General features: G+C 33.5%; 1 protein-coding gene across 1 annotated transcript; it reads right to left on the reverse strand.

Moving 5' to 3' along the window:
• Positions 1-8,711: 8,711 nt before the first annotated feature.
• On the reverse strand, positions 8,712-13,614 carry ATSIK (Protein kinase superfamily protein). The gene is made up of 5 exons (XM_089436861.1): positions 13,118-13,614; positions 11,297-12,315; positions 10,573-10,830; positions 10,316-10,438; positions 8,712-9,938 (listed from the first exon to the last, which is right to left on the reverse strand). The coding sequence occupies exons 2-5, from the start codon at positions 12,158-12,160 to the stop codon at positions 9,192-9,194; spliced, it is 1,992 nt and encodes a 663-aa protein (XP_089292987.1). The 5' UTR covers positions 12,161-12,315; positions 13,118-13,614; the 3' UTR covers positions 8,712-9,191.
• Between the last annotated feature and the right edge of the window lie 9,207 nt (positions 13,615-22,821).

Below are 22,821 nucleotides of genomic sequence, written 5' to 3' on the forward strand. Positions count from 1 at the left end.
CTATTAAATTTTAGAATTGATATGGAAAAAGTTGACGGAGCTCTTTGGGTATTTATATCGGTCTCCTCATAACCTGGTGGAGACCATTGAACAATGGAGGCCCAATCTATTTTCCAATGTAGTGGTTGATAGAACTTGGTAAATATCTGTGGGATTTATAATGTTTTCCATTTAGAAAGAACGAAATTGCTATATTTTATGTGATCAATTAGGAATGGTAGAGAAAGTGTGGAAAAATATCAAGCAACACATCCAAGAAACTATTTTAGCAGAGCCCTAGTGTTAGGATGATTGGAAATCTCCTCCCCAAGAATTTCATATTGTGAATCAGTTTGACCTATCTCCATCCATGCTCTCTCTTGCTTCTCTCAAGCCTCTTAAGCCCAAAGCCCCTCTCCCTCTAGCTTCCATCTCCCCAGTTGTCTTTGTGACTCTTACTTTTGATGTAACATCTAAAAGAAACCCTGGCCTATCAAGGTTTGGTGGTTTATTACGAGACCAAATTCACAATGTGCTAAGAATTTACTCTAATGGTTGCGACATATCCGTCACTAACGAAGTTGATTTTATAGCACTGGAAGGAGGTCTACATATTGTAGCCTTGGTAGGAATTTCAGAACTTCAAATCCATGGTGATTCTCAATTTGTTATTTAGACAACTCATAAGATTCTTCAAGGTGCAAATTTTTTCCAAAAGTTGGAGGCTTACTAACTTGATAGTCTGGGTGAGAACCTTACTCCTCTCTTTCAATTATGTTATCACCACCAACACATTGAGAATTGGTAACAGGGATGTCGATCTCTTAGCTAATCTGGGGTCCAATCAACAAGGATTCTAGTTGGATTCAAATTTTCCTTTGACCTCATAGTTGGACTAGTAGGACAACTTGCAATGGATATTCAAAGGAGATCAATCAAAATTGGAGGTGGAGGTGGCTAATGGAAGTTAAACTCCCCCAATGGGAGTGATCTTCGAGGCACTTAATGAGTTGGGGGGACAATCCTTCCACCTTGATACGACATAAGGAGTTAATAAGGGGGTGTTGTGGTCACCACCTTCCATGCATAAGCATGTAGATGGGATTTGTGAAAGAGGCGAAGGTTCTTGACAAGGGGCCTCAGCCAGATCCCTTGTATTAGGAGCGAGGGCCAGTTGGAAATTTTGGTTGTTGTTGGTTGAAAACACTCTGGCCTTTGTGTAGAAGAAGGATATTTGTGGCAATTCCTAATAAGAGTATAGATGGTTGGGTTTGCACAGTGTTTTTGAGTGCTTCATGTTTGGTTGAGCTTGTGGATTTGCAGGCAAAGGCCAAGTAGTTAGCATTGCATTTCTCATCACTTGTCAATTGCTCGTCTTTGTGTACATTGCAGGGGCTTCCTCATACCTGAATTCGAAATTCCTTTCAAGTACTGAATTGGGGATCGATCCTATTGTTTTGATCACTGTATTTTTCCACCCTTAAGGTTGTTGGTAGTTTGGGTGTTGAGGCAGCAGGGGTATGCTTTTAGAAACATTCTTGGGTGGTTGTTATCAACCTGTCCATCTTGGTGGAACACTTTTGGCTATGGTCTCTTTACTCGGATTCTATGGTCTCTATATTGTAGTGTGGCTATTTCATCCACTAGTTCTCCGGTCTTTTGGATTCTATCTCAGCAAGGGTGGGGTTTGTGATTCCTTTAACTTGGGAGTGAATTTTTTGAGTCAAAATTGTAGGTGTTATTTTTACCAACGAGGCATGTAACGACAGTGCATGCATAAAAAAAATGGGGGGTGGGGCACAACCCCCAAGGCCACAACTAAATCCAACAATCAGCCTAGCCTGTTGCGGACATATACCATGTTATTTCCCCCCCCCCCAACAAAAAAAACTCAGAGTGAAATTCGCTAGTTGGAGTCTCTTATTTTTCATGATAAACAAGCCCTATTGGATTCTGAAATCATGGATAATGTGTCTCCATGGATTCTTAACTCGCATATTAGTTGAGGTAGAAGGAAACATTACTTCTCATCCTTGGCCTTGTATTGACATATGAAGGCCCTGTTGGGGAGGGTGTTGACGGACAAGTAAGTAGAAAATTATAATGTGTTCTCTACCCTGACATATGTCAAAAGAGCCCAACGTAACTAGCAAGTGTGTTTAGAGAGGATTGATGCAAGGTTGGCACACATTGAGCTTCATTTTCTGTGTGAAATTACTCCACATGCTCCTCTAGGTTCCAATGCGAGAGATCCATCTCCGATCAATTCCTCAAATTCTTGAGATTGAATGTTTATTTTAAGCTTTTGGTTTTACAACATTGTTGTAGTCACTTTAGTAATGCTAGAACTGCTGAAACTTTTTAAATTTTAGGCTAATTACTCTATTGGTAGGTGGTTAAAAACATTTGGTTTCCCAATGGTTAGATTGGGACCACCTACCTAGTGACATGTTTGATGATGAAGTGTGTTATAGATATGTGCTTTCATGATATTTTAAGGTAATAAATGTTCAACTTACAAAAAAACTAGCATGATTATTGAATCGAGAGGCTCATTCTAGAGCATGAGGGATGTGTAAGTTTGTTCGTCTATCCGTGCCTCATTAAAATAAAAATAAAAAATTATGTCAGCTATAACTAAAAAAAAAATGTTGTAAAGTAATTAGAAGTAAAAAAGTTTGTGTGAATCAGAGAAAAATCTTATAATTTTCAAAAAGATTTCAACAAAAAATTTAAATAAAAAAAAAAAATTGCACATGAAGAAATTTGATCCCTCTAAACTCATGTTAATCCATACTTAAGATAGATCTATGTTGTGTGTAATAAAAAATATATCAATAAAAAATCCTTGTTGATTGATTACTTTTATGAAAAAAACAAAAAATTATATACACATAACTTCTAACTTAATAATATAATGATGTTGTATAATATGTTATATTTAATATGTATTTCATATAATAAATTAATAAAAAATAATTAAATTTTATTAATATATTACTTTAGAATTAGACACAATTAATTTAAAGATATTATAATTAAATACCCTTTCAAAAAATCCAACTTCTATCTTTCTTTATGTTTTATTTAATTTACAAAATTATCAAATTTATAAACCAATCAAATTCCATATTAAATTCCTTATATTCCAATTTTATTGATTTAGGACTCCATCATATATATATGTTTGAGTTGTGAAGGTCACTAACTCTAGATTAAATATAAAATAAAAAATAATTTAGGTTTAAGTTGTGAAGGTCACTAACTCTAAAATAAATATAAAATTAAAAATTATTTTGAATTAAAAGTGGTTTAGATGAAATTTTTTATATATTTAAATATTGATTCAAAATGAGTGGTTTAGAATTTTTTTTGAATCAAAGCTAAACTAACACATTTTAATATATATTTTAATATTTTTATTTTTAAAAGTCAAAAATGGACTAACACATTTTAATATTTTGAAAGTCTCAAAGGATGACTTATTCCATAAGTTTGAAAAAAGGTTACATATTCAAAGGAATGGTTTGTTTCACAAGTATGAAGGATTCAAAAGTTGACTCTGACCAAGTGGGGTTTGACCAATTCATTTTCCAAATTATTTGAGTTGTGAGGGTTTCTAGATTTTTGTAATGAGTATTCAAAGTGAGAAGTGGCTTTGACTTTTAAAAGTGGTTTGAAATTTCCTCCCTCGTAACGTTTTCCTTACAAAAATCAATGAAGAAAACACGCATTCCTAACCTTATCTGACATAATCCTTACGCGTTGTTGACTCCGTCATTTCTTCTTAACCCATTATTAATTATTTTCTTGATTGATAATCTATCAAATTATTTAAATAATTATGGTATCGTACAACTTTTAGCCAATGCCAGATACATATAATGTCGGTGTATAAAGAATGAATTCGGAATTATTTATTTCGTGAAAGGCATTTAAAATCTGTACATAGTATTATCTGTCCATGGCAAATGTTGATATGAAAAAAACAAATTTATTGTTAGGAAGACTTTATCTTTAATAAAAATAATAATAATGTTTCATTTTCAGTACCCATGAGCTATGGTTGATGTTATGTTTAATTTTATTATTTATATTTTTAAACTTTAATATATAGGATTTTTATCAATTATATTTAATTGTTTTATATATGAATGGAATAAAATATGTCCAATAAAATATGATGTGGGAGATTTAGGAAGTGGCTAAGAAAAATTATACATATCACTTCATATATTTAATTTTTTTTGTCATTATTTAATATTTAATATAGCATTTTATATCATTCATTTTATATTTAGGATAAATAGCATTTTATTTGTTTTTTTTCATAGTTTTTATCTTCATGTTATTGAAAAAGTATGAGCTTTGAAAAAAGTCAATTTTTAGTTGTGTTGCAAAAGTTATAGGCGAAATATACATATATATGATGAACTTGGAATCATAAGTTAGAGGTGAAATACACATATATGATGAACTTGGAATCATTTAAAAAGGATAGTTGACTAATTTGAAGAGATGTAGAGTCAAGATTAAAATTTGTAGATAATGTAGTCGGAGAATGCAAAAATAAAGTTTACAATGATTTAGAATTAAACTAAGAGAAATTATACCATTTTTATTTTCCTTGTGAACATTGTATTTCAATTAGAAATCTTTGAAAGCTAGTTAAGTACAATGTAAAATCAACAAAAAATAAAAGTATATAGTTACTAGTAAGCGTGAAGAATGATAGTTTAAACATTAGCAATAGGTTGCACCAAATTATTGTCCACCAAGGAATATATAGTGAAATATCCACAAGATATAAACAAATGTAGCCACCATAAAAGTCAAACTCCCTTTTAAAGATGGAGCCCTACTTCTTGAGATCACCCAACATTCCCTGTCAATGTGCCTAGAAATTATATGAGAAGTTGTTAACCCATTCATCCACCAAAGAGTAAGTGCTCCTTTAAAACTAAGATCGGAATTTTGGTGAGGAAGCCAAATATCTTATTTATAATAGTAAACATAATTTTATTGGATTGATTTTTATTTTTTATAAATAATCATGATTATAAAACTTTTTTAATAATTAATTTAATTTAAAATATTAGTAAAATTAAAACTTTACCAACTTATATACCTACCACCACTCCAAAAATATAACTAATTTCTTACATGATAATTTACAAAAATATAAAATTTCATAATATCATTTGAATAAATCAAAATTTCTCTATCATACACTATTATAAAAAGTCTATACATCATAAAATTAAAATCCTCACATCTTCAAACCTTTTTCCAAAAACACTTCTCTCCTTCCTTAATGACTAAGAGATAATCCAAAGTCTTAGCTAATGTTTTTGGGTTTTGAAAATACTTGTAATGTGAAGTATGCACATCCTTAATTTTGATATTTATGGTTAAAATTATTCTCACAAATTACTTTTCTTAAATAAAAATCAAAATAACATTTTTTACATCATTATTATTATTATTTAATTAATTAAATTTTTATATTGTTATTTTAATGTTTCATATTCATTTTATGAAATAACATTATATCATAATAATTTGTCAAAATTCATACTTCAATATTTAATATAAAAAACAACATAATAAAAATAAATTGTCATTTCATAATTCAAACTTGTATATATATTATTTACTATTATACATTAGTAATAATATTTTTTAATAGTTATTTAATATCTATCTGATAAATTAAAAATTATTAAAGAAAAAAACTATAAAATATAAAAATGTCATATTTTTCTTTTTAAACTTATCTTAATCTTTGAATTTTTGGATGTACATAAATTCATATATATTTTTTATTTTAATAAGTAGAATTATTGAAAAATATTGGGAATTAAAAAATCTATTTCTATCTTCCAAAGTTTTGATAATAAAAAATGTTTGAAGCCACTTTAAGGACAAGGCTTTTAGACCTAAAAGATTAAAGATAAGTCTCTTAACCTCTTTCCATTGACAAATAGATATAACCACCCATTAAAAAAGTTTAGAACTCTTTATTTTTTGGAGAGCCACAATAATAACCTTCCTCTAATTGGGAATTCACTAATATGGAAAGTATGAAAGCAGGATCAAGTCTAGTTAGGCCTTGACTCCTGTATCAAGAGCATGAACTAACATAAGTTGCCTTACCCCTCATCTAAAACTCTTCAAAAAGATATTGCACCCTATGTCACCAACAACCAAGTGGAAACCAACAAACAAAATTGGCTCCCTTGGAGAGACCTAGATTTTAGAGACAAATGCAACAGGGGCTTGGGAAGCCTATATAAAGAATCCCAAGAATAGTGTCATCTTCTCTGATGTGAAGGATGAACTCTTTTGGTCTTTGAACCCATCGGGAAATAATGAACCCGAAATTAGCTACAAGGCTCTAGCATCCAAAGGCAACAATCAAGGCATGATTTGGTGGTGGAAGCCATTATCGAAATACAAGTGCTTGATGAAAACAAAAATATTTACATTTCTTCTCTTAAATAACAAAGCTTTGACCAAGGACATTCTAGAAAATATAGCTATGAAGGTCCAAGAAGGTGCAACGTTTGCAAAGTGGACTTGGAGACTAACAATCATTTTATTCTATACTATCCTTCACAAAGCAAGTTTGGAAAGAAATTGAAGGCCTTACTAGATTGTGAAACACTTCGCAATAAATTTCTATAGAGGAAGTATTAAGGACTTTGATATTATAATAAGAACACAAAAGCATTCAAAGCTTTGCCCCTTACCTTGGCCTTGTGAATATGTCTTGCTAGAAACACAAAGATTTTTAGGTTAGGATACCTTGCATTTCAAAAGTGCTTCTCAAAGTCTCACTATTTTAAGTGTTTTTCCTTAGTTCTCCTCTTCTCCTCGACATCCTCAAGTCATGACATTCCACATAAATGAAGCCTTGCACTTTTTTTGATGAGGCCTCACAAGGCACTCCAGTAAAGGGAGAGGTTGGTGGAATCATCTTCCTTCCCCAAAACCATCCTTATAAGTTGAAATTTAGAGTTGGTCTTGCAACAAATATCTACAATAAATTTATGATCTTCAAACTAGTGCTCCATCTTACTCTAGCAAAAGGGGTCTCACGAATCCAAATTCTAGGTGATTCCATCCTAGTGATACAATGGATGAATGGGGAATTTCATTCTTCAACCATTGTTTAGAGACATCAAGAGATTACATTTTTTTTCTCAAGTCACCTTTGCACATATGGACAAAAACGCTGAAGGTGATAGGTTGTCCCAAGAGGGCTTGGGGCTGCAACAAAAAGGATGGGAGATCGTTGACCCTCAACAAAGACAATACAATTCTTATATTCATGAACTAATCCCGATTTTAACTCTCTTTCTTAAGTGTTGGTTGTTTATCTTAAAATGTATCTAAGATCATTACTAACACCTTTTTGGACCTTTTAGGGTTTCTACACTTTCTGTATATATTTTTTTCCTTTTTGTTAATTCTACAAATTTTCATAATATATTTTTTTTAAATAGATTTCAAACTCAATACCATGATTCTTCAAAAACAAACTAAACTACGTAGTGGTATTCAACTCTTATAATTTATTACCTTTAATAAATTCAATAAATCTATTTTCCATAAAAAAGAAAGAAGAAAAAATAATCTTGTAAACCAGTCCATCTTTTTACATATATATATATATATATAAATTTATAAATTTAAATTATTAAAAATTACAGAAAATAAAATATAAAAAATAAAAAAATGTCACTCACACCAGCCACCATATATATTAAAATATATATATATATTCGTAACTAAAAATTCATTATATATATATATAATTACCGAAAATAAAAAATTTAAAAATAAAAGAAAGACAGTAGCACAAGTCACTATATATTGACCAAAGAAAAATTATAAATTTATTGATATGTTTAACCGAATTAATAGGGATACCGTGGAAGAATTCACTTTATTATTTTTTGAAATACATTAATTATTCTGACAGTGCTTAATCAACTCATCTTAAGAGTGATTGAGTATAACCCAAATTCAATTGTCAACACCTTCCAGATTACTCTGTATCAGACTCAATAACTGTGACATGTTCTTATTCTATTACTTGTCACCCACCTCCATCAATCATGGTGCAGCATAATTTATTCAACATACATTATTAACTGCACCCATCCATGATGATGATTGTTGGGACATTTGATAACTTTTTCCTCATGCAATGTATGTATGATGCGATGTGAATTTGATATCACATCGTAAGGTGTGAGGTGTGACTCTGCCATACAACGACTGGGTCCAAAAAGAAAGATACTGTTCTTAAGGTGCCTTTCACTCCACATCACAGAGTTGTTCTTTTCTGTTGAAAATTGGCAATTCTGTATCTTGGAAAAATGCATTGATCACAAGAAAGTACGACTTATTCTGCACCCACTCATTGGTCAAACCTGACCAATGACCAATGGACTAATTTTAAATTTAATTATTTTTTTAAGTTATAGAATTAGTGACTCATTAAAGTGAGTTGAACTACATTTAAGATCAAACCAACTGCCACTTAACTTTATTTAACTTTAACTTGATACTTAGATTATAGAACACTTTACTTTTCTCAATAAGATAACATCAAACACAACAGTGGGGACTTTCTTTTCATGTAAAAACTGTTTTACTTATTTATATAATTTCAAATCCAAGGAATAAAAAACACTAGTAATAAGAGATATAGTAGAATATCCTCAAGTGAAACAAGATTGAATATATACATCACATAAATCTTTACAAGCAAACAATTTGTACTTTGCCACCCATTCTCCTCTAGTAGTATCTGCACAACTCTTCTTAACTGACTTTTACACATTGTGTCTCCTGTTTCTAGGAAATCCATCCCCAAATGGTCTTGGATACAACTCAGATCCCGGGTCTGATTTTCGACCCTTCATGCTATAGCATAGAATCATTACCTTAAGGATGTAAACAAATTCAACTCATGCTCCTGCAAGTACAATTACAGCCGAAATAATAGAAGAAGCAGCCTCCTTCAAGTATATATGTATGTATATATGTACGATCCAATCATCACACAGTACTAGTAGGAATGATAATAATACAGATGAAGCTTGGCAGATGATACAGTTCTTATGATAGTAATCTACAAATCAGGAATGGACTTAAAACAAAGTGAAGTGAATGATGAACAAGGGAGAAGTATAGGTTGCTTAGAATCCTTCTACTCTGGTAGATGTCTGCCTTGGAGAAGCAGCTTCCTTGCATTGCTTGATCAAGACTTCTTCCAATGCAAATGTTGATGCACAAGATCTTGAAGGAACAATGAGAGGTTTCAAAGGTTTTAATGGGATGAGTGTTGTATTTGAAGACCTAGTGCAAGAAGGCGATGATGTTATCATTCCATTTAAGCTGGGGGATCTAGACATGGCTTGTGCTTGTGTCCATGCTGATGAGTCTCTGGTTACTATTAGGGGCTGAGATTGAGATAGGCAAACAGGCATTACTACCGAAGGTCTTGGTGGAGACAATGCTACTTGCCTCAAGGATTGCTGTAAATTGTCATTCTTGGGACTGCTTGGTTCCCTTAGCGGGAACTTTGATGAGTATTTCATGTCTTGGACTGATTTTAGTATTTCCACTGCTGTTCTCATTGTGGGCCTCTCAGAGGGCTCCTTTTGTAGACACCTCAGAATGAGGTCTGCTACCATCTTAGCTGCTTTCTTACAGTATCGGCTTTTCAGCCTTGGGTCCATGATCAGGGTGAGTCTGAATTCATCTGCAAGGAATGACTTTGTCCATCTGACCAAGTTCCTCTCTTCCTTTGGATAGAAGGAAGAACTACCCATGTTCTCACGTCCTGTTAGTAATTCCAGAAGAACTACCCCAAAGCTCCATACATTACTCTTGGGTGTCAAGAATCCCCGTGCAGAAGTTTCAGGAGCAAGATATGCCATGCACTGCAAATCAAACAATGCTTTTAGTACTACTACCATCACAAAACAGCTATTAGATACAAATCAATGAAGACATTATGGAACTGCAGTAGCGTAATAGGTAGGTAGGATTCAACAAGCACGCTAAGGTTTCATTTTGAATCAATGTAAACACCACATCCACCAGATAATGGGAATGTGATAACTAGGATTTTATTATCAAACCGGATAGTTTGGATATAGGTAGCCTAGTGAACTTCTATTTGATTTATAAGTGCAAGAATGCAATAGGTCAGTCCTATTATGTTCTTTGAAGATATAGCAATAGATCAGATTTGCTAGTTCAATATTGATGTGCACAACTAGAGGTAAATAATGCAGACTGAAGAGTTGGGACATACCGTGGATGAATTACTGCCAGTGTCCAGCTCCTGACTGTAACTGTCGAATCCATAATCAATAAGCTTTGCACTGAAATCTTTGTCAACATGAATATTTGCAGACTTGAATTCTCTGTACATTGCCTGTATATGGCACATAAATCTTCCATCAGATTTGCTAAAACAAAGTCAGATTAAAAGCATAATAAAAAGGAGTATCCAACCCACACTGCCAAGGATAAATAGATCAACAGCTAAGGGAAGAGTTATAACTATACCTGGAATGGTCCTTCTTCATGTAAATAAGCAAGCCCTTGGGCTGCACCAAGAGCAATTCTCATCCTTGTAGACCAATCAATAGGTGGGCCATCAGCTGGACCATAAAGAAGTCGATCCAGGCTACCCTTTGGGAGCCTTTCATAGACCAGCATGCGCTCGCAAGCATTTTCCCGAGCATGGAAACCGATTAATTTGGCTAAGTTTGAATGTTGCAGCAGAGCTATTTTATTGATGTCATTCACAAACTCCTTGTAGGTCTGCAAATAGTTACAAACATAGACCACATTCAATTAAATACATTCAACGACCCAGAGTTCAATAAAACGATATAACTCCCTTGAATCACCCTCTTCACAACCAAGCATTGCTAGAAAACACCTTATAACTTTCAAAAACGTTTAAGTCTGAGTAAGCCAGTCAAAAAAATACTAAATAGTCTATATGGATACAGACCTCAAATCAATAAGCTAATTCAAATGCAACACTGATCACACAAGTCCAAGAATTCCCTTGATCATGCAAAACTGTTCTAGTCGTAAACGGTTTATGTGCCAGAATGAAATTTTGGACTCTTGTAAAATATTAATGTTCCATATAAAACAAAGAAGCTGCTCTAATTGTTAAGGGTTATAGTAATGAAAAGAGAATAAACTTCACTCAATAAACAAATTTTGCTGTAACCGAATTCACAGGGTCTTTTAGGATTGGTAGTTGTATGATTACCTGCGATGTAGCCATAAATCGTGTAACAGCTACTTCAACCTTCTGTCCCGATGCCTCATCCTTAACTAAGCCTTTGTACATAGTGGATGCAGAGCCATCAAAGATACGGCACTCAAGTGAAAATTTATGGCAGGCAGCAGACAGTTCGTCGTATGTGAACAAACGGAGGCTCGCTGAACAGTCTTTTGGGGTCGGAAGGGGCATTGGTTCAGAACCCTTAAAATTCCCGTGGCTCTTGAAGCTTCCGTATTTCTTCAGACCTGAGCCGGGAGAAGTAGAATTCAAAGGAGATGTGCACGAGGTTAATTCCCGCGGAGGACAGCGTATATTACCAGTACCACTATTTTCTTGGGGCAGAGGAAGGGGTCTTGGGGATGGTAGAGGCACCGGTTGTCCATAGAAAGCCTTTTTGTCTGAGCACGGAGGACCTGAAATTGGGCTCACTGGACCAGACAGTGAAGAACTCTTGCTGGGTTGTACTGGTTCAAGTACTGAAATTGATAGCTTATTGCTGAATGAGGGAGGAGAAATTCTCTGTGATTTCTCTTCTTCATAATCTAATTTTGTATATATTTCCTTCTGTGAATCCTGCTCTGTTCTGCTGAAGCTAGATGGGGCAGATAATGCTCTAGGCCTATTGTTAATCAGCCAGTTCACATGCTGTATTCTTCTCACCTTGCTCCTGAAGCTTGAAGGGGCTGATCTGTGGTCCCCATTATGATTTTGAGTTTCATGAGATTCGATCCCACAACCTCCTACAGGCTCTGGTAAAAGTACTGGCTTGTTGTCAAGAAGACACACAGTTTTTGCCACGCTTTGTTCGGTTTGTTTCTTTCTATTCTTCTGACTCATGAAGCAGCCCATTGCAGCCAAAAAATAATTAACCCAACAAAATTATCTTACACTATCAAACCCCCAGAATTCGGCTAGTAGTTATGGCGCCTGATAAACATGTACCCAAAAGGCGAAATCTGTTTTCAATATGTATATTTTGCCGCGGCCCAAGGAATTGGCTCAACCTGCAGGATACAACAGAACAAAAACCCATCTGATCAGAAAACGGTCATCTGATACAACACTCTGAAAAATTTAAAGCCCAAAACACTTTTATCCATGATCAGTGATCACTGAAACATTCTGACAAGAAACTGTGTCCAGCAAACCCCATCCTCTTGTAAACAAATAGCAAACGTTTACACTCATTTTGAAAATACAGTACATACATTCATTCCGAAAGAGTTAACAGTATTGAGTTCTTATAAACATTGAGCTTATTCTATATATTGTTACTGATTGACTGCAAGTATCATAGAAAGTTATCAGTGTCATCGAAGGCTTCTTCAGAGACCACAGGAGCATATTGGATATTACAATCTATCCAATTTCACTAAATGGGTTTCAAGTTAAGAGTCAGATATGCATCATATAGTCTGTCAATGTCCCATAAAGTCTATCAGTCGTGATCCCAAACCTGAATGGGCAAACTTTTCGGGCCATGGAAGCCATGGATATTGGGGTTTTAAACACAAATCTATCCAATTTCAATAATGGGGGTCAAGTTCACTGATACATCAGGCATTTAGGACAAAACTCAAAACCCAATAACAAATCAAAATATACTAACCATAGGGTATCTTTTATTACATGTTTTAGCTAATTAGACCAGATGGGTCTCAACAGCAGAGATACAAAACCAAACCCAGGTAGCTAAATCAGGTGAAATGTCTAGCAGAATACCAAAAGGGATTTTAAAAAATTTCAAACTGGCAAACAAAATCTGTACAGGACTCATTACAGCAGCAGAGAATGTGCTCAACTCACCGGCACGTGTGCTCGCTTGTGCAACCCTGCTCCGATTGCTTGCTCCCAAAAATCTGAATCTGAATCTGAGGCGTAGGAGCACTGTGAGGCCGTTTTCTATGTGCATACGGACAGCAATATACACGAGGAAACCACGTGAACAGGCATTAACAGCAGCAGCAATAGCATATCATGAAGCAATGGATGAATGAGGAGCAGCAACCATGATGGGTTATTGTTCAAATCTTGCCTCTTAATGGTGCAACTTCTTCTCCTTCTTCTGCTCTTCAAAGTCAATAGAAATGGTCGGCGAGCGTGCTGTTGGGGGCGATAAAAGCAATTCATTTCATATCAGCTGATGATATCTGTGGCGATGAATGAAGAACCAGTCAAAGTGGAAGAATGGCAATGCAATGGACAAGCATTGAACAAGAAGATGGAGGCAGGGGAGTGAGTCACAACAAAGGGATTCTAGTCAAAGAAAGAAAAAGCTGTCCCCTTGATTTACTCGCTAAAGCAATCAACTCTGGCCTATTATTTTAAATGCCTGGTCTTTGGTCAAACTTGTCATATTATTCCATGCGCCATGCCAACATCACACACCCCATAATACATATCTATGTATGGGATTGTAGATGTATATACAACTACTTCATCTCAAAGGTATATTCATACATCACCATTATTTATTATTAGTATATACCTGTTTCACTGTCGGTGTGGTTATCGTTGAATTAACTGTAAATTGCAACACGACAAAGGAGCCTACAAATTGGCCACTTTTCCATCTGGTTTCTTTGGTTTGAATTTTGTTGGAATCTGTCAAAATTGTTAATCCCTTTTTTTAATATCTAAAAATAGATTTAATTATTTTAAAATTCTTTATTATATTTGAATTATGGTACTTTTAATATTACTGAATAAAAATAGTATTGGGTAATTTCTATATAGTAGTGTGGGAAAGGGATATTTTTTAATATCATTAAATAAAATAGTATTGGGTAATTTCAATAGTAGTGTGAAAAAAGTATGGTTCGGACCTATTAGTGTAGAAAAAGTAATGGTTAGAAAATATTAGTGTGAGAAAAGTATGGCTAGAAAATATTAGTGTGAGAAAAGAATGTGCTAGAAAAATGGTGAAATTGTTTATTTATTATTTTTTTTAAATGTGTTTGATATCTTTAATATTAATTGAAAAATTTATGGTTTCAAAATATAAGTGTGGAAAAAGTATGGTTTGGAAATAGTGGTGTGAGAAAGGTATGATTTGAAAAAGCGTGAAATTGTTTATTTATTAGTATAATTATATTAAAATTATTAATGTGGTTGATATAGTTGAAGATATTATAAATATAACGAAAAAAATATTGCAGCACGAAGAACGTTTTATTAATGAAATTGTTTATTTATTAGTATGATCATATTAAAATTACTAATGTGGTTGATATAGTTGAAGGTTTTATAAATTTGCAACACGAAGAATGCTTTATTAATGCATGCATTTAACTTATTAACCATGTATAAAAAGGTTATGGGTCAACTTTAACTTAAGGAAAAAATGGAACTATAAATGAATATTATAAATAATAATGAGGAACTTATCATGGAGGAACTTATTAGAATTGGAATAATCTTAATTCTCTAAGAAATTGGTGGGTGGGGAGCCATGTGGCACGAATCTAAATTTTTAAATTTATTAAAAGTAATGGACCATTTTGATAAATAAAATTTGTAAATGAATGTTATAAATAATAATGGGGAACTTATCATGGAGGAACTTATTAGAATTGGAATAATCTCAAATCCCTAAAGAATTGGCAGGCCAACGGATCCAATTTTTTAAATTTATTAAAAGTCATTGCAACCTAACAAACTCTTTAATACATTATAGTTGTTGATAAGCATTAAAACTAAGCATATTCTCTTGAGAACCAATCTAAACCCCCAATTAAAAAAATTTAAAAAAAATCAACAAATCCTGCCTTCGGCAATTATTCTATTTTGAAGTGCTATTTGATATTCTCAATATTAGTGTGAAAAAACACCCTTGGGGGCCATGTAAATGAAGTATTATGTCAATTGGGATTATCTTGAGTGGTTGAGTAGAGTGATTATTATCTTGCCCACCTAGGTTCAAATCCTTGCTGAAAATTTAGATCAATTAAGTAATATTGCGGGGGTGGCAGGAGTGGTAGGAGTACTCTTTCGCCCTGGTGAACAAATCAAGGTGTAGTTTACTTGGGGTCTAGGGGTTGCATCCAATAGCCAAGCGGAATATCTTGCCCTTTGGAAAGGGTTGGAACTGGCAATTGACAGGAAAATCACCAAAAATTCAATGTTTGGGGACTCAATGATAACAATTCTTTAAGTGAGGAAAGCAAAGGAATCGCCAAATTCAAGCCTTCCTCTAACTTTACAAAGGATAGTCAATACTATCTAGGCAATTTGAACAAATTTATTTTTTCACGTCTTAAGATAAATGAACTCCAAAGTTGATTTATTGGCAAACAAAGGAGCTCCTATGGATCAAGGGGCTCTGTAAGTGAATCAAAGGGTATTAACTATCTCCCATCTTCCATGAAAAGAAAAGGATATATAATTGTTTTAAGCCTTACTAAATTTGAATTAAGCCATAACATACTGGATATGGCTCCAATGGTGAAAGCTGGTTATACAAATCCATCTCGCAATTAGATGATGGTCAACAAATCGAGGTTGGTAATGGAATGTCAGTCGGTATTAACTCCTTTTCCAGGACATGATAGGATGGAGGCCCTCCGTTTTTGTTATACCTCCATTTGGTGGATGATCTATGTGTCAACAAGGTGCAAGTGGCATATGCATTTACCTCTCCAAGGCAGAATTGCATTCACTCAAATGATGGGATGTTTGGAGTTGAATTGGCATTTAAAACTACATAAATTGATGTTATTTTTTATCCCTCTCTGTATCGACGGGCTAACATTTGAATGAATTCTTTGTACTCTAGTCATGGAAGTGGAGGCTTGGTAATTTAATGCACCAAGGGAGCATTTCCACGAACAAATTTGATTTAAATAGAGTGAATTCAATCTATTTCAACCTCGCTCAGTGCCATTGTTTAGAAAATATAACAGATATTCAAGTCGATCTCTACTTCTTGAATTCAATTGCGAGAAGATGTGAGGTCTACACATGGAGGATCTAGGGGAATCCTCCCGTAAAGGTGAGCTCGCCAAGTTAAATTGCCTACTAGAAAAGTTGTTGGAATCAGTGGAAGGTTTGATGCAAACTCTGATGCACAGGGGAGATACGGAGGAAAAGAGAGGTTGACCTTTCAGTTGTTGATGACAACCAAATATGAATTGTTGCAAAGGAAGCTTGAGAAGTTTCAGTCATAGATGCAAACAAAAATGGTTATTATGTCTCTCTAGATGTTAGAACTCGAAAGCAATGTTAGCACAAAAGCAAAGTTTGACATGGACATGTTTAGAGCCAGCAAGGACCAGTTGTAGAAAAATCCCAAATTTGATTGAAGAATCTGAAGCACAACGAAAGAATGAAGATGAAATTGTATGGAAAAAATAGGTTTCATATATATCTGAAAGTTTTTTGATGTCCTATAGGTATCTACTATTGTTAGGAGTATTTTCCAGAGTTTATAGTAGGCTATATTTCAAAATTTTGGGCAAATTTTGTAACAAGCACAAAATTTCTATTTTGTGGGTCATATAATGTAGTAGTATTTTGACACATGACGTAGAATGTAAGGGTTTTGTCCCAGTCTCATCAATTTTATAATACAAAATACTACTTGTTTATTTGAAAAAAAAAAAATGTGAAAAAACATGGTTTGGAAATATTAGCATGAAAAAATTATGATTCAAAAATATTAGTGTGAGAAAAGTATGGTTTATTATTCATTAATGATTATGATTCAAAAATATTAGTGTGAGAAAAGTATGGTTCAAAAAAGAGTGAAATTAAGAAAAGTCTTTCAATAGAAATCACATAACCAAAATTTTTGGCCGACGCATTTTGAATCAACCAGTGTGGTTCATCATCAAGACCAGTGTGGTTTGGAAAAGGGTGAAATTGTTTACTCAGTATTCAGTTTTATTGAGCCAGTGTGGTTCATCATCAGGACCAGTGTGGTTTGAAATATGGTGAAATTGTTTACTCATTATTCAATTTTATTGAGCCAGGATGCTCATTCTACAACCGGGATGTGTAAGTGTGTCTATTCGTTCATCCGTTGAATTGATATGTGCTCCTTTAAAATAAAAATAAATTATGCTTAAAATAGAAAATTAATGTCGACTATAAAAAAAAATGACTGAAGTAAAAAAATGTGGGAGTAAGATGTATATATCTTGAAAAAAATAAGTTTTTATGGTTAAAACATTTATTTGGTCCTATATAAACTCTATATAGCATTTAAAAAATACAATTTAAACAATGAAAAATTACACATTGTATAATGTAATATCCTATTGCATAAAAATAAAAATAAAAATAAATAATCTATAATCTATAATTATCAATAAAATATTTTGACTCGTCAAATTACACAAAAATAAAAATATAATAAAATAAAATAAAATACATAAAATTAATGATTATAATTATAATTATACTAACCTGGATCCATTTTAGCTCGAGGCCTACCAAGCACAAAGAAGAATAAAATCTCTTGAGATGCAAACCTCTTTTTAGAGTGAAAAGAGATTTGATCCCTCTCAGCGCTTGGTAGAGATTTTACTTATTTATTTAGAGTTTATATGAAAATAGTAAAATGACATACACACACACACACACACACACATATATATACAAAAAATTAGAATTCTCATTAATCCAAAGTTTAGATATAATTTTAAATAATTCGGATTAATTTATAATAGGGAAAAACCTCTAGGAGCATGCTTCCACCATGCACATACCTAGAACCATGGTAGAACTCTATGCATGCCTAGAATTTTTATTCAAATTTGTCTTTGGAAAAAAGGCTCTTTTATTGTATATTAGTTTGCTCATTAGATAGCAGTATGATACTAGCCAATAATTCAACATTTTTTCAATATTGCCCTGATAGATTTTGCAACTCAAATTCTTTCAAGTACACTAAGAAATTAGTTGAAATATCCATCTTTGATTGCATAAATCATTGATAGTCATCGAAGCGCTTGTGAAAGGAACACCAATGATGCCTTCATGAAGAAATATATGTAATAGCCCTGGTGAAAATTCCATGTAATAAAAGTTAAAAACAATAACCACGATTGATGGGACACTTATTCCATGCTGAATGTTGGGCAAAATATCCTAGGGAGTGTTCATTTGGTTGTTTATGGCTAAGGAAATTGGCAAAGGCTTTGGGAAGGAAAAGTGGCATTTTTGGCACATTTATTTATGAAAATAATGGAAATTAGAAGAAAAAAAGGGAGGTGAAAGGTCACAGGTTGCATGTGAGGAGGAAAATGAAGGAAAATAATGGAAAATGAAGAAAATAGAGGCCTCGTCCATAAAAAGGCTTATGTGGATCATTTGGTATTATTTTGTTAGTTGAGTTTTGGATCTCTCTCATTACTCTCTCTCTCTCATACTATTGGACACTTAGAGTTCTTGGAGCAATTTTGGCACTGGAGCAAGAAAGGCAAAGAAGGCAAGAGGAAGCAAACATCAATTAGGGAAAGGCAGGATCAAGCAGCTATAGTAGGCTTCATTGCATGTATCAACTTGCATGTGTATTATCCTTGCTAGATTTGGCATGCATGACATTACATGTGGTTCTTTTCTATCATGGCATGGGTTTTTCTAGGTGTAACAGTGTTTTCAACCTAGCCTTGCCATTTCTGGATAGCCATGGTGTGATGGGGTTCTCATGTCTTGGTTGAGCTGGCTTGTCGGATGGATTCGAGGCTAAGTGGGGTGGATATTTGAATGATGGAGCACATGGCATAGTGGTCCCTAAACTGGACTGTGGATCATGGTAAAGCCATTGGCCTATTGACCCCTGAGCCAGACTGTGGGTTGAGGTAAAGTCAAGATTGTGTTGCCTCGGTGGGCCTAGGAATCCTTGCTGGTGAATGGCAGGATATATGGTAAATCCAAGAGGTAGATTGCTCTTCGTTGGGCCTAGTAATCCCGGGTTTGGGATATGCGGTAAAGCTTGGAGAGTGGGTCTCGGTTTAGGTCCTAGTGATCCGGGTTTGGATTGCGGTAAATCCTAAGAGACTAGGAGGCAGGAAAATTCCTCATGGTGTAGGTGGAGAAATTTGGTGGCATCCATGCTTGTTTGGCCTAGTGATCAGGTGGAGATCACGGTAAAGCCTATTATGATGTGTTCATTATGTTGACCTAGTGATCTAGGATGGATTACGGTAAAGCCTGGTTTTTGTTGATGAGGGTGAGGTGGTTTAGCCTCGGTATGCCCTAGTTGGTTCTTTTGGTTTGAGTCCCACATTCATGCTTGGAATATGGCATGGGGGTGAATGGATGAAGAGAGATTTGACTCAACCATTCTATGGTTGGGTGGAACATGGTAGTCCCATCTTCGGTTGGTTTATTGCATTCATTAATGAGAAATTCATTCCTTTGATTTCCATGTGCAAATGTATTGATGTATATGTGGATTTTGATGGCTGATATGTTTATGGTAATTATGTTCCTATTATGTTGGTTATATGCATATTTTATGACAATAACTATGTATGGCTCTCAACATGTTTTTACTTGTATATGAATGGATAATGTGTCTATGACCTAATAGAGGATAATGCAGCAAATGACATGAGGGAAAAATGGTTCATAGCAATTCTCAGATAAGTATGAGATCCCTACACTTAATTTTGTTGTTTACACCTGTAGGTTACATGTTGATGATATGTTTGACGAAATGCCTGGCATGGCTAGTAGGGGTTTGGTTATGGTCTTGTTTAGATTATTGCTTTTGCATCATTGTTTCCCTGTATTTTTATTGATTTCAAGCTATCACTCAATTCTGGGCAGTGGTTTGGGCTCTAGGCCTGAAAAAGTGGCTTAAATCTCAGGTTCCCTGGCACAAAACTAGCAATTTTGGTTTCTGGTTGCTGGCAGGCAAGCCTATGAGAACGACTTTGGGTTGTTGGTCGCTCCCTTGCCCATACCATGAGAGTGACTATGGCCTAAGAGATCTAGAACAATAGTGGGACCTAGGGACAAGCTGTATGAGTGGCTGACTTATCTCGTGAGGGTTATGTTGATGATGTTGGATGACTGTTTGTGATGTTCCGTCGATTTCACTTCCTTAAGGTCATATAAGAGGTGGAATCTAATCATAGTAGCCTCTCGACTCATGTTTACCCCAGTTGGCATGGTTACTTGGGTGGATGTGGGAGGAGGGTGTTACAATATATAAGAGGCAAAACAATAGTTGTTATCCTACACATATTAGGGTATATCTATCTATCTATTTGTGTATTTGGATATTAGCAAAGAATCCTAAAGTCACAACCTTGAGGTGTATACCAAACTTCAGTTTAGACTCATGTGAATGTTCATTTTCAATGCACCTATAAAGTATACACAAAATGTATTCTTGGACCGCTCAGCTTAGAGTTGAGAATTCATCCTTGTTGGTTCTCACCTTGAGGTGTATGTTGAATTTTGGTTTAGGCTCATGCGAATGTTCATATTCAATGCACCTCTATATTATGCACAAAAATTTTTGTTAGATCCCTCAACTTAGTGTTAAACACTCATCGTTCTTGGTTCCCACCACTTCAATGTTGAAATTTAATCCCACACCTTCAAGAAAAATCTAGATATGATAGGGGTGTTTGCAAAGTATCCACATTGTTAGTCTTTTATCCTTGCATATGAAATTACGTAATCTAGCAAATTTTATTTAGGGGATGGAATTCAAGACCTTTTCCCTATTGATATGGAACCTCAACCAAAACATTAAATTGAAGTGTTTCAAATAAGGTACATACGCCACTAATCTTTTATTATATGCAACCTTGAGGTGGATATCAAAACCAAATTTAGACTATGTGCTTATGGCCATATCCAATACATTGTGTAAATTGGAGATATACAATTTTAAAGTACATTCAAAACCTAGATTTAAAGTATGTGTTATGTCCATCTTCAATCCACCATCTAGATTTAGTACAATATTATACATCATTTAGAGTGTATTAATGTCCATATTCAATGGATTATGTGAATAACATTGAGGTACATACCAAACATGGATTTAAAATATGTGTTAGTGTCATCATTCAATGCATCATCTAAATTTAATATAGTCTTACACATAGATACACATGTAAGTATTACAAGAGGTTATGTGTTTGTGTCCATCTTGAATGCATTGTGTAAATTAGAGAAATGCAATCTTAAGGTGCATATCAAACTTGGATTTATAGTATGTGTTGATGTCCATCTTTAATGCAAAATCTAGAATTGTGCCAATATCCATATTTAATAACTTGTGCGAACTAAATATATGTAACATTGAAGTACATATCAAAGGCGTAGTCTAACTTATAGATGAAATGGCCTTTTCACTGGAATTCGACAATACAAATTCAAGCGAGATTGTGATTTTTTGTTATTTAAAACATATTTTTGAATGCATAAATAGATTCAACACCCTCAAAACCCCCTAAGGCACTAGATTTCTACAGATTAAACAACTAAAACTCAAATTTATAAAAATATCTACCTGATTTTGGTTAAAATAAACTAGAAAAATTGCCTTGAAAAATATCATTTTATCTATTAGTTAGACTATGCACATATCAAATCTAGCTTTGAAATATATACTCGTTTCCGTATTCAATACATATAATACATCAACTAAATTAAATAAAATCTTACACATACATAAACACAAAAATATTCTTGAATCCCCTTAGTGATGTTAGATTTGATTTCTCACCTTGTTGGATCCCCTTAAAACAATGGAATTTGACATTTTATAACATTTAAAATCTTAAATTAAAAGCATTGGAATTTGATATTTTATGACATTTAAAATTTTGAATTGTACTTCATTCTATAATTTATAAGTAGTTAAATATATTATATATTTACACATATGTAATTGTAAAAACTATAATACATCAATTTTATATTATAAAGTCAATGTAATTTTAAAGATGATGACAAGGTTAGGTTATCTACCAAAATTTAATCTTTTATATAAATAATTGATTAAAAATATTTAATTAATTTATATTAAATAATAATATTATTTTCATTTGAGTTAATAATTTTATTTTTCATATTATTTTATTTAAACAAATTAAAAATATATAATAATTTATTTTTAATATTAAAAATAAAATAAAATCAATAGCCATACATAATAATATGTTTATCACCCATGTATATATACATGGTATATATAGAAATGTTGGTCAACAATATCGTTTTCTATGATATGCATTTTTTTTTTTTATAAATGTATTAGTTGCTTTTTATCCAAATGTGTGAGGTTGTAATGTAGTGTAAGAAGTATTGTGATTGAGTATTTTTTTTAATGTGGGAAGTTGACATATAATGTACTATAAAGAGTGCAGTTAATTGAGCTTTTTGATGTAATTTTATTTGATAATTGGAATGAATGAAGTAGTTTATAATGTGTAAGAAGTGTATATATATAAATATATAAATATATATAAAAGGGTGGAAGGTTAATGTAGTTTTATAGGTAGTTGTGGGCACTAGGTGATTGTGACATAAAAGTATTTTTT

This window comes from Pinus tabuliformis, chromosome 5_2 (genome assembly GCF_031772625.1).
Source record: "Pinus tabuliformis cultivar Carrire ecotype Pingquan chromosome 5_2, CPIR1, whole genome shotgun sequence".
NCBI lineage: Eukaryota > Viridiplantae > Streptophyta > Pinopsida > Pinales > Pinaceae > Pinus > Pinus tabuliformis.